The 17,340-nt window shown below is 38.3% G+C and overlaps 1 protein-coding gene across 1 annotated transcript in view; it reads left to right on the forward strand.

The window, feature by feature from the left end:
* UBAC2 (UBA domain containing 2) overlaps nt 1–12,908 on the forward strand; it is an 85,878-nt gene extending 72,970 nt beyond the window's left edge. The window contains exons 8-9 of the mRNA XM_056485038.1: nt 8,343–8,465; nt 12,027–12,908. Coding sequence (XP_056341013.1) covers nt 8,343–8,465; nt 12,027–12,134 — 231 coding nt within the window. The 3' untranslated portion in view covers nt 12,135–12,908. The remainder of the gene's footprint in view (nt 1–8,342; nt 8,466–12,026) is intronic.
* The last annotated feature ends 4,432 nt before the right edge of the window (nt 12,909–17,340 follow it).

The following is a 17,340-nucleotide window of genomic DNA, read 5'->3' on the forward strand; positions in this document are numbered from 1 at the left end:
TCCTTCAAACACATATTTTGAACCATGAAGACCTTCTGCAACCTTTATACATTGCCAAGTCCACAAAACCCCTTACTCTCACAGCCAGGACTTTGGATGGAATCAGTTTTTCAGTTTTGTTCCACAAATGTATGTATAATTGCTGGGAAGGAAACTACCAGAGTGCTTTACCTGAATAAATGGGTGAGACTTTCAGCCAAGTGTCACACCAAGTCTTTTCTCTAATTAGCTTTCCATTCCAGTCAGTCTGTGTTACTAAGGCTTCTTTTGGCTTTTGTGACATATTTGAATAGAAACTGCCTTTAGCAACACTTCCATAAACTCCAAAGTGATATGTAGGTTACCAATAGGATAAAAAAAGCTTTTGTCCCTAGATTCATGGGATATGTGTGCACAGGATTCGACATAATATTTTTAAAGAATTGTATTAACCAGTGAGTGATTTACAGATTCATTTCAGCTCATGAGTGAAGCTTGTGTGCTGCAGCAGTAATCACTGTGGCTAAATTTAGAGTCAGAATTCCATCACTCTTCCTTTCCTCTGCATGCCAATGTACACGTGTGGACACATTTTGAAATAACAGACAACTTCCATTTTTGTAGAGAAAACAATATCTTTTCCTTCAGACCTGTGTGTCTTAAACTCATCCTTTGCTTTTTTGTGCTCCTCTGGCATTTTTAAGTCTTGGTTATTCTCTGTAATTGTTAAATACTATTTTCTTTGTGTTGAAAGTAAACTTGGATTTATTTCAAGAGGTTATTGGGTGTAAAAACTGCATATGCTGCTGGCATGCCTAAACTCTGTTTTTTAACAGTTTCATTTCAATAATGTATTTGCAGCAACTGATAGCCCACTGCTGTTTAGACATTGTGGATTATTTTGCTGTATGACTTCTTTCATGGATTCTAGGTGTGAAATTAAAAATCGAATTTCCAGAGTCCTGATCCAGGTAATGAACAATTTATGACCATGGCCTCTACAGACTACCACAGAAACTTCAGATTTCTGTCTTTTTTATGGAAGTTGGAAATTCAACAAGCTGACAGAAACTTGAGCAAACAAACCCTAGTACAATTAGAATAAGCTGAGTGTGTCTCATTAACAGCCAGCTGTCACAGTCATAAGATTGACTTTCTCTATCTCCTACTCATTGGTAGCACCCTGCTCATATATTGAACAATCATTTTTTCTCTTGGACTGAAATTACTAAATTCTCCTCTGTTTTGACTCAGCTTTTGAGCTATAGCCTTTGAATTTGGTTTAATATTTGTAGTCATCTTCCTTAGAGAAGCAGTGCTTGGACAGCTTTCTAAAGCAAAACTGTTTTATTCCAAAGCAAGTAAATGGTTTGGGAAATAGAATACTTTTATTCTCCCATATGATTGGTCTATATCCCCTTACTCTGGTAATTTAACCAGAGGCAATTTCTTATAAAAAACCTTGTGACGTAAATCACCCCAGACATTTCCAGAGTATTTCATTCACTGTTGTTGGATCAAGTCCTGTTTACAGAAGGCAGGGTTTTTTAGGTGTACCTGTCCCTTCATTTCTAATGAACATGGAGCAAATAAGGCATCTGTCTTGGGGGCAGTCGGTTATTGGATTCCAGGTCTGCATCTATTGTCCTTCCAGTCTGCACTGAGAGAGTCTTGACAGACCATTTCTTCTTCTAGAGTGCCATTTTCCATAGCACGTAGTAAAAAAGAAGCCTGTGGTCCAGATAGTACATGGTCCTCCTTAATATTTAGGTTTTCTGGTTTGGACTCTGATACTCACACATAACAACTGTGAGCTGGTTCCACCCTTTGTTCCTTATTGTGCTGCTGTAGTGGCTTAAGCCCAGCCAGCAACTAAACAGCACACAGCCACTCTCACCTCCCCCTGCCACCCTGGTGAAGTCTTGAGGAGAATCAAAGCTAGGTTGAGATAAGAGCAGTGTAATAATTGAAACAAAGTAAAATATAGTAGTAGTAGTAGTAATAATAATAACTTTTTAAAAACTCACAAACATGTGATGCACAATACAATTTCTCGCCACTGGCTGACACAGGCCAGATCCCATTCCCTAACCTGGATCAGTCCTCCTTTTGGTTAACTCACAGTTTATGTACTGGGCATGGTATTCCACACTATCCTTTTGTCCAGTTCAGTTCACCTGTGCCAGCTATGCAAACTTCCAGCCTTTTTTTGTGTTCCTCCTCACTGGCAGAGCATGAGACACACAAAATAGTCCTTGACTTAAGATAAATTCAGCTTAGCAAACCCCAAAATATCAGTGTGTTACCAACATTATACTGAATCCAAAACACAGCGCTAGCAGCTTCTGAGAAGAAATTAACTTTATCCCAGCTGGAATCAGGACAGATACCTTAAGAGGTGCTTCAGGTGCAAAGTGTTGCATATGACACCTTGTATATTGACTTTGAGATGTTAGTAAATGGGAACTAATCCTATTTGCAGCCTAAGACAGAACTTGAACCTTCACATCCCAGAATGGCACGCTAATCTCTTTTTTTCCCTGTGTCATCACAGACTAGCCTTTTATATACTAAAGAATGTTCTTATGTAGTGTTTTGGAGGTTTTACATTTGAGTTTCCTTTGTGTCAAGAGTTTATTATCTCAGCTTTTCAGATCAAAACAATTTTAAAACTCTGGTTCCAGTCTCTGCTTATTCCTTTCTACTCTTTGAAAAGGTTTTGCGTAAGAGGTGAGTGAAGAACTATCTGTCTAATCATCATGCTTTAATACCAGTTCAATGTCACCAGTCCACATCCAAAGAGCCATGGGGTAAAGATTAAAACTGACTCTGTTTTGTGCAAAATGTCTAAAACAGAGCTGAAGTTATTTCCTCAAGTACAGACTCCATTCTCATGCTGGTGGACCTGCCTTCAGCATTCAGACACTGGACACCCCCAGTGCCATGCCAGTGCTGAAATCCCTTCCATTGTCTCTCAGGCAGCTTCAGAAGCCAGATTAAGGTGTTCCTTCTAGATTTCAAAGGAAATAGCTGATCAGGCTTCAGAAAAGACCACATGTGGATATCTGAACTTGTGTGACACATGAGCTCCTCAGGGACAAGGCAGGCATCAAAGTTCAGGATGCAGAAACTAAGAGCTAGAGACAGAGCCTTTTGCCTGAATAGACTTGTCTGTAGGATAAATTTCCAAGAAATTAGAATATCATTGGAAATTGCTGGAGTGCTTTACTTGGTGAAAAATTCTTTCTTGTCGTTAAGAACAATGCTTACAATATTAATAAAAAAAGTTTACCCAAAGAACCAAGAAAAAGAGGCAGGCTAGACTTTGAGTAAGTGTACTGGAAATTTCACCGTTTTTCTCTCTAATGCAGTGTTTAGGGCAGCAGATATCCAAGGCTATGCTTTTTTGTTTGTTTATATTATCAATATGTGGAATTTGGAGTCAATACATTGTTGAAAAATTTATGCCAGAAAAGCAAGTCAGTGTTTCTTGTATTCAGTATATTTTTTGATGAAGCTTCAAAAGAAAAAAAGTAAGACAATATGTATGTCTTTGTCAAGTAAAGGCTTCTATACAGAGTGGAATGTTTTACAAATGTAACTTTAAAAGGTGAAATGAAAAGCAGTTTCCTTTTTTTTTTTTCACTGTGGTTATTATGTTAAAAAAAGGTGAACAGGACATATCAGGAGGTGCTTCCTGTTTGTGCAAACAGATGACAAGTTGGCATTAACCATCTACAGGAGATAAGATTATCAAAATATCTTAACCACATGCATCACTTTCAAGAGGATTTTTATGAAGCCTTTTCTTTCATTTCTTTTTAAATTAGTCTAATTAAAATATGTGCATATCCAAAAGCTACGTATCTGGATATTTGTTAATAGTCTGTAATACAACACTTGTATTTGTCAAGCTTTGGATAAGTGCTTTTACAAAATATGCCATGGCAGGTATGTATGTGGGAAACATGTTGAGCTGTTTTTCAGAACAGAGAAGGAGATTACTGAAAAGAAATGGCATAACTAGGGTTTTAGCAGGCTGTACAATCACAGACATTTGCTAGCTTATTCTGTAGGAAAGGAGGATACTTCTTTCTTGTAAACAGAATTGTCCCAGGCACCACTAAAAGAAAAAAACAAAAACCCAATTTAAAAAAAAAAATCAAGGATGTGACCTCAGAAGGCACAGCTTCTGTGCGTAAAGCCTTGGCAGCTAGCCAGGAACAAATCATCAATATGGCATTTCCTTAAGATATTTTCTGTAATGAAGAGCTGCTGTTTTCCCATTTCTTTACTCCAGTCCATTCTTAAATCTCACTCTTTGGTCATCTAAACTTGTGATGAATTTGTTGTCTTCCTGTAACAGAAGTTCCAACATCACCAGTGTTCTCATAATCCATTTCCAATAGTGATTTATTAGAGACCAGTAAAATTACTTCCTTGGTATGTTTGTCTCCTACCAGGAAGTAACAAAGAACTTAAAATCAACTGATTTACCCAGTCTGTACTGCTAAACCAAAAGAAACTTTAGACTTTTTCTGAAAAATTACAGCATAGGATTAAAGGAGGGAGAAATGTTTATGGGCCTTTCTTCGGTTTGTTTTGTCAGCCTTCTAGTCAGATAATTAATGAAGCAGTGCTTTTGTCAAATCTTTTTCCTGATGACCTGTTGAAGACTAAGCTGTGAACAGAGATAAGGGCCCAGGCACCAAATTGTGCACAGCATTTTTATGAATCATAGTCTATAATTTTTTAGTGCTACCCATTCTCTAGCAGTACACCTGCACTGGCTGCTCCCCGACACCAAAGATCAGGACCAAGAAAAATATTGCCTGAGATAGTGCAAGATATCCCATATCTGTCAGTTGTGGAATCTAGCTCTGGATGTAAGAGGTTTAAGGTATCCTCCTTACCTAGTCCTGGGCCATGTTAAGTCTCAGCCCCTGAACCATGTAGTGTTGAACTTAATTATTTTTCTAACAGTCAACCGGAATCACAGAAGAACTGCCTGGATTTCACTAAATGGATTAGGCTGGCACAGACTTGTCACTGAAAGTGCTGCTCAGGAAAGGAGCTTACATAGTGGACCCTGGAGCATCCCCACTGCTTATTGTTTTGGATCACTTCAGAGAGCTCTGTCATCTGACACAAGGCTTCTGTGGAGAGAGAGGAGATTGGTGTGAGCTCCTCTGAGCTGTTGGGTGCTGGTGCTGAGGGTCAAGTATAATGTGAAATGCTTAAATATTGTTTGCTGGTTGCCCAGGAGGAAGTCTCAGATGGTTTAGAAGCATCACTTACGTAAATTAATCAGACTGGGTATCTTCATGTGAAATCTTCCTGATTTTTCACAGTAAGTCTGATAGCACAGTGTAAAACCATTGCAGTAAAGAAATGATCATAAAATTATGAAGGGGAGGTCTGCAAAATAATTTCTGTGAGGCAAGAATGAATACTGGTCTGGAAATCTTCTTCTGTGCATTATTTTAACTGGAATTTGTGATATTTACTTAATGTTGAGACATTATTTGGTGCTTGGTATGGCTCAATTTAAAACAGATCTTCATCTCTGCTGTGATAGTTAAGGCTGTCTGAAGGTCTTTGCACAGTCACCACCCATACTGTAAATCTGTTGCCCTGATCTCTGTCTGCTGTGGATTTAAGACAGTAGCTGCACTTCCAAGTTTTTCCTTACCTTTATGAGACTGACCATGTTAGCAGTCCCATAGTTCCTGCTGCAATTCCTTGAATCCCTGCTCTTTTGAGCCTGACCTTGTGGATGTGTGTCGTCTAATTAAAAGCAAGATTGTGAAGGGAAATAATTTTCTTGCAGTTAAGATGAAGGATCCTAATCCACCTGGTTTTGCTGCAGTTTAGGAGTACTATACAGATGACAGGTGGACCACAATGTCGGGATTAATCCTAACCATCAGTGGTCACACATTATTAAATGTTGGATGTCTTCCTCTCATTAATCTAGTTGAGAACTGATAGATTATGTTTATCACAGTTTCCAAAGGTAATTGAAATACTCTCCTTTGACCTAATTTGTCTAGTCTGTTTTCTCTGGGAAGGGGTCTTCATGTGAAACTCCTCTGAATGCTTTAGTCAACATCTGTATTTTATTAAGATACCTGCTGTAAACCTTCAAAACTAAATAGTTATATTTGTAAGGCAACTGCAGTTCTGATTGAAAATAATGAATCCTGTGTTTGTTAATGCAAACTGCATTGTAACCTTAAGGTAAGGAAGTAGACAAGTCTGTCTGTAGTGGTAAGTGAGAGAGCACAGAACAGGCAGGATGCAGAACCAAACTGGAATAGGCAGGTCAGTATTGAAGCTCAGGGCACTGCTAGAAATGTACATTTATTTCAGTCTTCAGAGATACTGAGATAAAGGTAAATTAATATATATTGTAATTTTCTATTTTATATACATTATTGTCTATGACTTTCAGTTCTTCAAATGAATGTCATAGTCCTGTTAGTATTTTTACCAATTCAATGTGAATGACTTGTGGCAGCATTACTTTGTCCTCCTCAAGTAATCTTTAAATATTAAAAATAGGTAAAGCAGCATTAGTGCAGTGCCCTTGCTGAACTGTAGAGTTTAGCAGACTGTGAGAAATTCAGAGTTCATGAATTAAAACTCAGCGTAATTCTGAGTTACAGGAAATTAGGTGGGGAAGTACAAGACGCAACTTCCCAAGATCACAAGGTAGTGCAGTGGTGTCAGTGGAACATCTGAGATCCCTCTTTCTTCTTAGGCTTACGCTCCAAACCAGTTCTCCTTTTTGCTGTGCTGTGCATTTGACTAACATGAGACTTACACAAAATCCTTTGATCAAAACCTCATGAATTTTAAGCAAATATTTTATACAGTATGGGAAATGTAGACACATAATTTTTTAAATTCAAATTCACTAACAATGGAATCTTATGTCTTGAAAATGGGTTATGGCTTCTGGCTATTTCATATCTTCACAGGGAAAAATGTACTCTAGTATAGAAGGGACTAGATTATTTTTCAAGCTGATGTTTCAAGTCTCATGTCTCTACAAATGCTTTTAAAATGTGCCATTGTAGTGCCCCCTGTGGTGTCTGGGCTGGTTGGGTCTCCTCTAGACAGCAAGGAAGGAAACAAAGGAAAGGGCTGGAATGCTAATTTTTTTTTTTTTTTTTTGTGTGGTCCAGGAGCACATTTGGCTGTTGCTGATCTGATTGAGCAGAGGGGATTTAATGCTCTAAGGGTACATAAAGGCAGGAAGAGCCCTCTGAGAGAAGAAAAGAAAACTCTCGTAAGAGGAAGGCCTTCTGAGAAACAACGTTATAGACCTAAAATAGAGCAACTAGAGGAAGGAAGGCCATGTCCTATATATACAGAAAGGGAGGGGGATCTTCTCCATAGTAACAGGGAGATCAGGCAAGAAGGGAAAGTTTTTGCAGTTTGCAAAAGATGTTTCAACAAATCATAGAAAAGAGAGATTGGGGTTTGCTCTTACCTGCTTGCAGGATCTGTATGCTTTGCGTGATACAAAATCCCTTCAAAAATGTCCATTTAATCTAATGAAATGATGATTCATTATTTCTGGACAATTATAAAGCTTGCATATTAGTATTTCTTCTTTTTGTTCCAAATGTCTTACTATTACAAGAGTTGAAGCTTGGTTGTTAAGAAGAAGTTTCAGTTCTGTGATTTACACCATACCTATGTTACTGCTGTGTATTTGCGTTATTGCTATGTAGTTACAAGATGCTTTGGCACTGGAACATGGCCAGGTTTTGCAACAATATTTAATACTCGGAAGTTAAGTAAATGTGGTGGGTCTGCAAGTCACACCAGTGTCACAGAAGTAGTCACTTGTATGAAAGTCCCAGGTGTACTGAAGTTTGGGCTTATTCTGAGTTTCCTGATGTGATTTTACTGATGCACTAAGAAGCCCCTTTTGCTTTTTTCTCCCTCACTTATTTCTTGTGCTTTTTTTCCCTCATTAACTTCAGCAATAATTTTGTAAGGTACTTGCAGGACCTGCTGTTGCACTTCTTGCCAGGCTTTTAGTAAAGGCAGCTATCTTTCAGCCTCAGAAACCTAGCATTGTACTTAGCCAGATCTATCCCAATAGATCTGAAAGATCCTTTCCTCCTCCTATTAGCACTTTTCATTAGTTTGCAGTGATTACTTCAATTAACTAATAAAGCAGTAACCAGTCCAATGTTTGCTCCATAGGAGACTACAGCAGTTTTTGTTGTTTAAAATAGAGTGCTTTACTTTAACATCTGCTTTCATATTATGTGGTACAGATGATCTTTTTGTTTAAAATATTTGTAGTTCTTTTTGCAAAGACTGACAGTAGTATCTATTTTCAGGGTGGGATGATTAACTGGAATAGACTGTTTCCTCCTTTACGTCATAGACATAATGCGAATTATCAAGATCATCGCCCGTCTGAACAAGGCATACCTCCACCTACAGAGGTTTCTGAAGAGCAGGTAAACACTTTCTATTTTAAAATGGCATTAAAAATGGTTAGAAATTAATCTCTACTAATTTTTAATCATCTATTTCCACAGTTTCTTTAATGGTTTCTATAGCAGCAAAAATCAGAATATAAGGTAATGGTCGCAATACAGAGAGAGCGTATTATCATTGCCATCCAAACCAGAGTTACAGAGCTACTTGGGAGTTTCTGCTTTTATGTGTTACTGCTTGTATTCTGTATTTAAATGTTGATGGTTTCAGTAGTGGAAACTATTCAAATCTGATAAAATAAATGTTTTAAAGAAAGGAGAATGATAAGTAAATTTCATTATTTGTCATGTAAGCATCATCTTTGCTGAAGTCCAGAGCTTAAGTTTCCAATTCAGTAATTTTGGGGTTTTTTATATAAGAATGTTATGCCAACTGTGGACTGCAAAACACATTTGGGCTAAAACTTGGATGATTCCCACGATATTGTGGTCAACTGATTCCTTATACAGATGCTACAGAGAAGTTTATGTTCTTTCTATCAAATATAGATTTAGACTTCTAGACTTTTGTTGATAGTTTTATTCTCAAAAGAGATGATTATTTGCTCAGAAATTTAAGAATTTAAGATTAGTCTTATTCCTGCATTCAGGATTTATTGCATACAGTCAAGTTCTCCAGGTTGTAGCCTACCTGCAGTTAGCTGTATTGTCCATTTTCTAGTGTAAGGTCTCTGCTATCCTTTTTAAGTCAACACTTGGTAGCAGCACCGTAATTTTTAAACTGAACTTGTCTCAAACAGAAGTCTTTTCTATGATCTGATTTCTAGCTTTGACTGGATGTTAGATTACATTCAAAATGTTTAAAACTTTTAGCTGCACTTATAACTGCAAACCTCCTGGGCTACATCTAGAAGGAAAAAAAAAAAACAATCTTCCAAAAAGCCAACAAAACCCCAACTAACAAACAAAAAGAAAATAAAAATAAAAACTGCACACCAAAAAGCACCTTCTGAGACAAAACCCAGCAACTCAGTTTTGGCTGTCCTGAAAGCCTACTCAGCGCCAGTATGGGATGGACCAAAAGATTTCCCTGCTGGGTTGGCTTACTTACTTGTTTTATTGACAAATTCTGCTTATGGGCACTTCTGTTTTTGGGCTGAAACTAATGAAATAGTTACTAGTCTGACTTATGCTGGACTTTTACCCAAGGCCTTTAGGCCCAGGTTTATGAAAGCAGTATACACTTATATTTTCTGATGCATTGAGGATGTAGGTCTCACTTGATTGCTATCGTATGCAAGGCTCTCTGGTTACCCTGCAAAAAAGAAGTCATTAAAGCACCTTTGGTTTTTCAAGACTGTACTAATAATGACACCAGCTATCTTAAAATGGCAGAAATGCAAGGGTTTCATCTTTTCATCACATTAAAGTTTGTGAGCATTTGTAATGCTTCTGGTACAAAAATCTCTGCATTTCTTGTGGGGTTTTAGCACCTTTAGTTACTGTTGCCAGTTATACAGTCTGTTTCCTGGAGCTGGATTCATTTCCTGCAGCTAAAACATGCTCAGATGAAAGGAGGTTTTTGTTGTTACTATTCACCATGATGCTTGATGAATATTTCTGCAAATAGAACATTGCAATTCCTTCCACCATTTCTTAAAGTTAGAATTCATGGCAGCTACAATAAAAACTTTACTTCTGAAGTGTGTTTCTGTGGTTAACTTTTATTCCACTGCCTGCCCTTTTTCTCATAAAAAACCACAATCTTAGATGAAAAATAAGAGTTACAGGTTACAAAATCGAGTTTGGACTTAAACTGTTGTTGCAGAAGTGTTGAAAGTAATAATTCATTTCTCTCCCTATGAGAATGTGAAAAAATGTAGCCCTGGATTGTAAGGTTGATGTTCTGAAAACCAATGTAGCTGTTCTCAAATGTGTTGTAGTGGTGTATTTATATTAAGAAAAGGAGAACCCACGCCTCTGGGCAAACCTGGCAGTTGTATACTTCTCTGTAAGTCACCAAAGCAGAGATGACTAAAAATACTGAAAGTTCTAGAGGTGTCTTAGAGGAAAGAAAAACTGCTTCTGGTGGCAACTTTCTTTTTAAAATACTTTCAATGCTAGTGCTGCACATTGGTTTTGCACCCTGGGAAGATTCCTCTTGAGATGTGTACAGCCTCTTCTGTGTTCCTGCCTCACTCTGCTGCTGCAGGCTCACAGCAAGCAGAGGAGGAGTAGAAGTAGCTCTCTGGCAGCTTCTGTAGCCCAGGACTTTCAGGTTCAGGAGTTGTGATGTCTGGTCATAAGGCCCTTTGAAGAAGGATGAGGAGTGTTTTATGCTGCCAGTGGCCACTGTTACTTTTACATGCTGTTCCCTGTCCTCCTGTCCTCCACACTTTGTTTTCCTACTTCTAGAAGATAAAAGTGAACGAGTTATATTGTGATGCTCAGTCATACCAAAGTCAGACCTGTAGATTTTAAACGTACTTTAAATTGGTATTTAACCATAAATTAAATTTGGTTATGCATGCATTGCCTTTTTACATGTGGTGCTTTGAATATCTGTTAACACAGAGCACAAAGGTTAGGTGTCATGTACGTGGTATTATAAAGAGGGCCAGTCAAGTGGTTATTGATTTAACAAAATCACTATCTTAATGTGCCTTTTTCCATGTAATTCTTCCATCAGATGTCATTGATCTTTGCTTTGCAAAAGTTTTTGGCAAAAAAAGTACTTTTTTGAATATATGTAGAAGCCCTCCAAGAATTTTACTAAACCAATATAAGTATTGTACTGTCTCTACTTTAGGACTAACTTTAAGGTTTATTTTAAAACCCCCAACACCTGGAATGAATAGTTCTGAGGGGGTTTTTATGCCCTCTGGAGAAGCAGATCTTTTAAAGGAAAAGAGCTAAAGATTCATTCTGGATAGGTTTTCTCATCTTGATGCCTTAAGTTTTAGCTTTCATATTTTCCAGATTCTGTGCTACCTTAGTGTGTAACAAACAATCCTCTTTCAGCCTGAGAACCAAGGACACCCTTGTAGCTTCAGGCCCAAAAAGTGTAAACAACAGCAAATTGAGGAGAGCAATCTGAGGGATGGGACTTCATAACCTGAAGCTGTAATTGGACAATTAACCCAGTGAATCATTTGAAGGCCTTTTAATAAATACCTACTTCATTCTTTAATGCTGCCTAGCCTCTGTTCCAGGTTAGCTGCTCAAGGCATCAATCTGCTCTATCATTCTGTGTCTTGGTGAGGGTTGATTTCTTGAGATCTTGTTCTTGTTGAGAGCAGCAAGCCCCCAGATCAGACTATAGTTGTCATGTGTGGCACCAGACTTTGGATTTTATTCTTCTTTCAAAACTGGACCAGCCAGGAAAATACAGGTGTGGCATTTTCTGCAATTGGCTTTGAATTTAGTGATGGAAAGTGGTCATCTCTGTGGCAGTGTTTTGAAGCACCCTGTTCCAGATAGGTCTTTGATCAGTGGAAAAGTGATTTCTGACATTATTGACTAATGTATACAGTGTGAATAAAACTCTGATTTTAAAGTGGTGTTCCTTCATTTCTTTTCCAGGTTGCACGACTTATGGAAATGGGGTTTTCCAGAGGAGATGCTCTAGAAGCTCTGAGGGCTTCAAATAATGACTTAAATGTAGCCACTAATTTTCTACTGCAGCACTGATGGTTTTGTGTGTGAAGGAACTTCACCCATGGGTTTGTACATGCCTGGGAGAGGATCAAAGCCACCTGCTGGGCAGACTCACCAAGGTCAGCCCCCAAGAGCGTCGGAAGAGAGAAACGGCTCCGCGTGACGGGTGACTCAGAGCAATGTTCAGAAATGATGTGAACTGTTCCCAAGCCTTCGGATCACTTGCTGGTTTCTAGTCTGGTTATCCTTTTCAAAGTAACTTTAGTTTCTACTTGTTACTGGATATCACCTAAATTTATTTTTAAATAAAATAGGTGGGGTTTTTCTTGTAAATCCTTGTTAGACGTTATCAGAATTAATTATTAGGGGGAAAAAGGCTTCAACAACTACAACAGCTAGATTTACCTGTCAAGAAAAATATTTTCTTCATTTACAAGTCTAATTTCTCTAGCTTAAATGTTATTTTACAGTACTTGATTTTTTATTACAGTAATAAGAAGTTTGAAGATCACTTAATTTTCGACTCAGTAGAGGGTTATGGGACTACTATGTCATTCTTTGCAAAGTTTTATTAATGCCTGTAATATTTTATTTCTCAAATTTCTTTTTGAATAAAAGTTGTCATTCAGCACATAATAGACAGATAGGATGAGGGAAAATTTATATGTGCATGTATGGTGAGCTATGGCAAGTGACCACTGTAAATTTGAATTTTTACAAACTGAGAGAATTGTTGTTCAAATACGGGTCATGAAGATACTCACTGGAAGCAATAAAGGTGAATTGAATGATGCAATAAGATCAGAACTGGAATGATGTGAATGACTTCCATGGCTGACTCAGAGATGACTTCTGTAACAATGGATGTATTCAGTGTCCTGTGTGCTGCTTTCATTTTTTTTCAGCTGGCTGCATGCTATCTTAAAAGAAAATTACAAAAAGCTAACTTTTCTACATATAATTCTAGTTTTCTAGTGTCAGAGATGAGGATGGCCCTGCATTTGGAGAACCCTCACTGTCTTAAGCAGCTTAGTGTTGACCACAGGCTGGAACATTAATGTTAGGGGTGATCCAGGCTGGCGCAGGAGGCAACAGGACAGAAGTGCCAAGCTTGTGCCATGCTGTGTTTGAAATTTAGATTGATTCCTGAATCAGCTTGCTTGGCTTGACTCTCCAAAGTGCTCAGTATTAGCACCTCAGGACTTGCAGGAGGTGGGGTGCAGAGAGGGAAACGTATTTATAAAAGCAACCTGAAGGAATACAAGATCCCAAAGTGCAACTCCGTGAAACCAACCTACACGCATATCTTACACATTTCATGTATGTTTCTGTATGTACTTGTGTGTGTACAGCATGTGCATATGTGTCTATTTATATACACACATATTTAATCCATACATACATTTAGAATAAGGTATAGGTCATAAGAAGTGTAACAGAGGCAATAACAGGTGCATAGGGGATGTTTTGGAAATCCAGATGAACGCTGTGTACCACAGCACAGATCTTTGCAGTCTCACTTGGCCTGGGAAATGTACCAGGAAATTACAGGACTAGATTTAGAGGGAGAGAGAGATACTTCTCTTTTCCTTTTTTAATTGACTGATAAAACTGAAAAAGTACTTCAGCTATACAAGTCCTTATCTAGAAATTGCATCAAATTTGTACAGCTTTCAGCAAATTACATAATTTTTAATAAAGTCAGTGTTCTGTATATATTTCTTTGGTATTTTGCAGTGGGTGAAGTAAGGGGTTTTTGGAATGACAGTGCGTTTTCTTGGGCTTTGATCAATCTCCTTTCAGGGTTTGGCTTGTTTCTATGATTATATTACTTAGGCAGGATTTGCTTTTTAATTGAACGGTTTTGTTTGTGTGAAGCTGAAGCTATGTGTGTAGACCACAGACACTTCTGTACCCAGGGAACTCTGGAAACTTAATGTCTTGGAAAGCAAAGGATACATGTAAGAAAAGGAAGTCCTATCGTAATTTGTATATGCAGACTACTTAAATGTTTTGAGACAAGTACAGGTTTTAATTTTGGAACATGCTGATTCTTCCTTCACAGGTATTTTATCCAAAAGTAGTAATAAAGACTGGTAAAATTTTGTCTGTAGGAAGTAAAAGTCCACACATCCCAGAGTAAATAAACATACCCTTTTAAGACATTGCCCTGCTAAAGTGACAAGCACAAAGAGTATTTATTCCTTGGAATTTTAAAACATGTTGAGTGGCATTTGGGGTAAGTAAGTGGATATTTTCCAAGTCTAAATCCTTTCTTACTGTTGCCTGTATAGGGGGCATTCAAATGTCATGGTTCCATGGAAAATCCATTCTGCTGGGCATTCTGCAAAACATGGTTAAAACTAAGGAGTAAAATGTGGGTCTTGGTGATGTCAGTTTGAAAACTCCACTTGATTGTGAGAAAAGTTTGTGTTCAAAATGCTTCTAGGGTTATGATTTCCAACTTTAAAAAAAAAAAAAAGAAGAAGTGGTAAGAGAAGGGATCTGAGATGCTGTTGAAAACAGTTCCTGTTTCACGCAAGAACCATAGAAGAAAGATTCACACGTTAGAGCTGGAAAACAACTCAGTTTCCACTTGGTGAAATTTTCATGAACTATTTCTGGGAATGTGAGGAGCGTGTTCTTCACAGCCTACGCTGGGTTTGTCTGGTACAGTTTTGAATGTCTCATCACACAGTTTCTAATCTGTGTGTGACACAAGCCATATTTTTTGGGCAGCATGAAGAAGGCAGAATACTTTTCTATGTATTGAATTTCAAGTCCCTAGGAAATTCACTCTAGTTCTAGTAAAGCTAAGATTTTGTGTTTTGAAATAAAAGTAGTTGCTGGTTTTAAAATTTCCCTACTAGACTGGGAATGTCATCTTGTGAGACAGCACAGGGGTAACTTATTGGGGGACTTTCCTAGATGGTTATGTGACACTTTGAAATACACCCACAGTGAAGTTGATACTTGTGTAAATCTACATGATAAGCCTACCAGGCTCAGGTTCTCAAGCCTTAACTTTTTTCCAAGATGGAGATTGGTTGGTCTCAAGACCTACCAAAACCATTTTCCTCCCTCAAAACAAGTGTTGAAAGCTGCCTGTTACTGAGCGAGCACAGGGACTGTCACAGCTGGTTCACGCACCAGCCTGTGCTGGTGTGTCTAGCACTTACCAGTGCCTTTTGGAGTATCTGGTGGAGAAAAGGTCTTGTTATTTTTCTCTGGAATGAGCCAGAAAAATTTATCTCGAGGTACTGGGCAAAGGGCAGCGTTTCTGGCTCTCCTGTTTGTATGTATATGTATATATATGATTATATATATGCATATATGTGTGTATGCATGTGTATATATACAGAGAGTGAGTGAGAATATTTATGTATTGGTTCAATGAATTTAAGTGGAGCTAAGAGTTTGTTAAAAGAAAATTAAAAGTCTATATTCAAAGACTTCCCTCTCTCAAATGTGTGTATTTGGGTTTTCTGTGCAGTTGCAAAGGCACCAAGTTTTGGAAACACTCTGAACTACAACTCCTATGCTATGAGGGGAACTGCATCTGTTTGAGGATAAATAAATGCACAGCATTCATTTGTACTAATAGAGGGATTTGATACAAAAGTGAAATTAAGTTCTTGTGTATTCTTCCACAAGAAAAACCTACATGAGATTAGCTTTCTTTTACTGTGTGGCCACAGTAATCAGTATTTTATGTAAATGAGCATGTTTTGAATAAATAAACTGTTTTACTAGGAGAGTCACAAGAACACACAAACACTATTTGTTTATATATATGCACACATGCATTCATTATTTATTTATATTTATATATATATGTAAAATGTGCGTGCATTTACTTTAAAAATACTGATTTAATTTTTAGTAGGATTACATTCCTCCTGTTTTCATATATAAAGGGATTCTTTCACCACAGAAAGTTCACTCTGGAACTCAGAGAGGGTGTGTGCTTCCAGCAGTGTTTGGTGCAAATATGAGGTGAGACATCAGTGGTGGGAGGAGGGGAATGTTACAACCAGACAAATGGGTGTGACTGTTGAGAGTCTCAACACATTGGTAGTTCAGCTGTCATCATTTGTTTTCCAAAGGAGTTTTAAGAGGAAGGAGAAGTTAGTTTGACTCATACCTGTTTGTAGGGGGCTGTTTCTAAATCTGAATGGTTGCAGTGGAGAAAGCAGGAATATACATACTTTAAAAATGGGTGAAAAATTCCAGATCATGGCTGAACTGAAAGCAGGATCCAACCTTTTGACTGAGCATAAGTAGGGACTGTACGTGTCATGTAAGATTAGCAAAGGAAAAGACTTGAGAGAGATAAGGCAGATGGAACTGAGCAAACCCAGAGAGTTTAGGAAAGAGGAGCAAAGTAGAACTGAGGACAGAAAGAGAAGACCTGCTGAGAGAAAGGGGATAGAGTGTTGCATTGTACTTAGTTCAGTTTTAAAAGATTCACAGGATTTCATGTGGAACATTAAAACATGCAAGATTATGGCTAATCTTGTACTGAAAATCCACTCTTTTCTTTCTTGGGACTGCCTGATAGGGGAATCCTCACATTTTATTTAGTCGGTTTTCCAGGAGGTGGTACATGTGGCAAGCAGTGTAATAATCCCTCCCAGCAGCTGGGCAGTGCAGTATGTGAGAATGCAGATGCTTCTGGCACCCAAAGCAGTTAGTCCTGCCCACCTAACTTCTCTTGGCACCTCTCCATCCCACCTCTGGGGAGACCTCCTCCGGAAAGGACACAGCTCCTTGCAGGTCCTGCCGCTTTTCCCATGGAAGGTGATTTATAATTCCCTGTTCCATGAGAGCACATCACCTGTGTAAGGGAAGTGGATTGAGAGCTTGTGCTCGCCCCTCACTGCTTTGGTCATTTGCTTGGTGCAGAGAAGGGGAGTGGGGCAGAGGCACATGTGCACCTCTGAGAAGAGGACAGCTGCCCACATCTCCTGGCCTGATCAATCACACTAGGGCTTGTTACTCGGCCATGAGAAGCTTTTATTTTTAGTAGATATGTGCGCTATTAAATTACAACATTTTACTGGCTTACAAAGATGGCTTACAAATATTATGTATGACATGCAAGAGTTTCAGTTCAGGACAATTTGAAGCGGAGACTCAAAAGCCATGTAAGTTGGGAACCACTGCTAAAGGGAAACAAAGCTGTTCTGTTTGAGCTCTGTCCAGCCCTCCTGCCATGGGCAAGGACACCTTTCACTAG

The sequence above is a fragment of the Oenanthe melanoleuca genome, chromosome 1 (assembly GCF_029582105.1).
Source record: "Oenanthe melanoleuca isolate GR-GAL-2019-014 chromosome 1, OMel1.0, whole genome shotgun sequence".
Classification (NCBI taxonomy): domain Eukaryota; kingdom Metazoa; phylum Chordata; class Aves; order Passeriformes; family Muscicapidae; genus Oenanthe; species Oenanthe melanoleuca.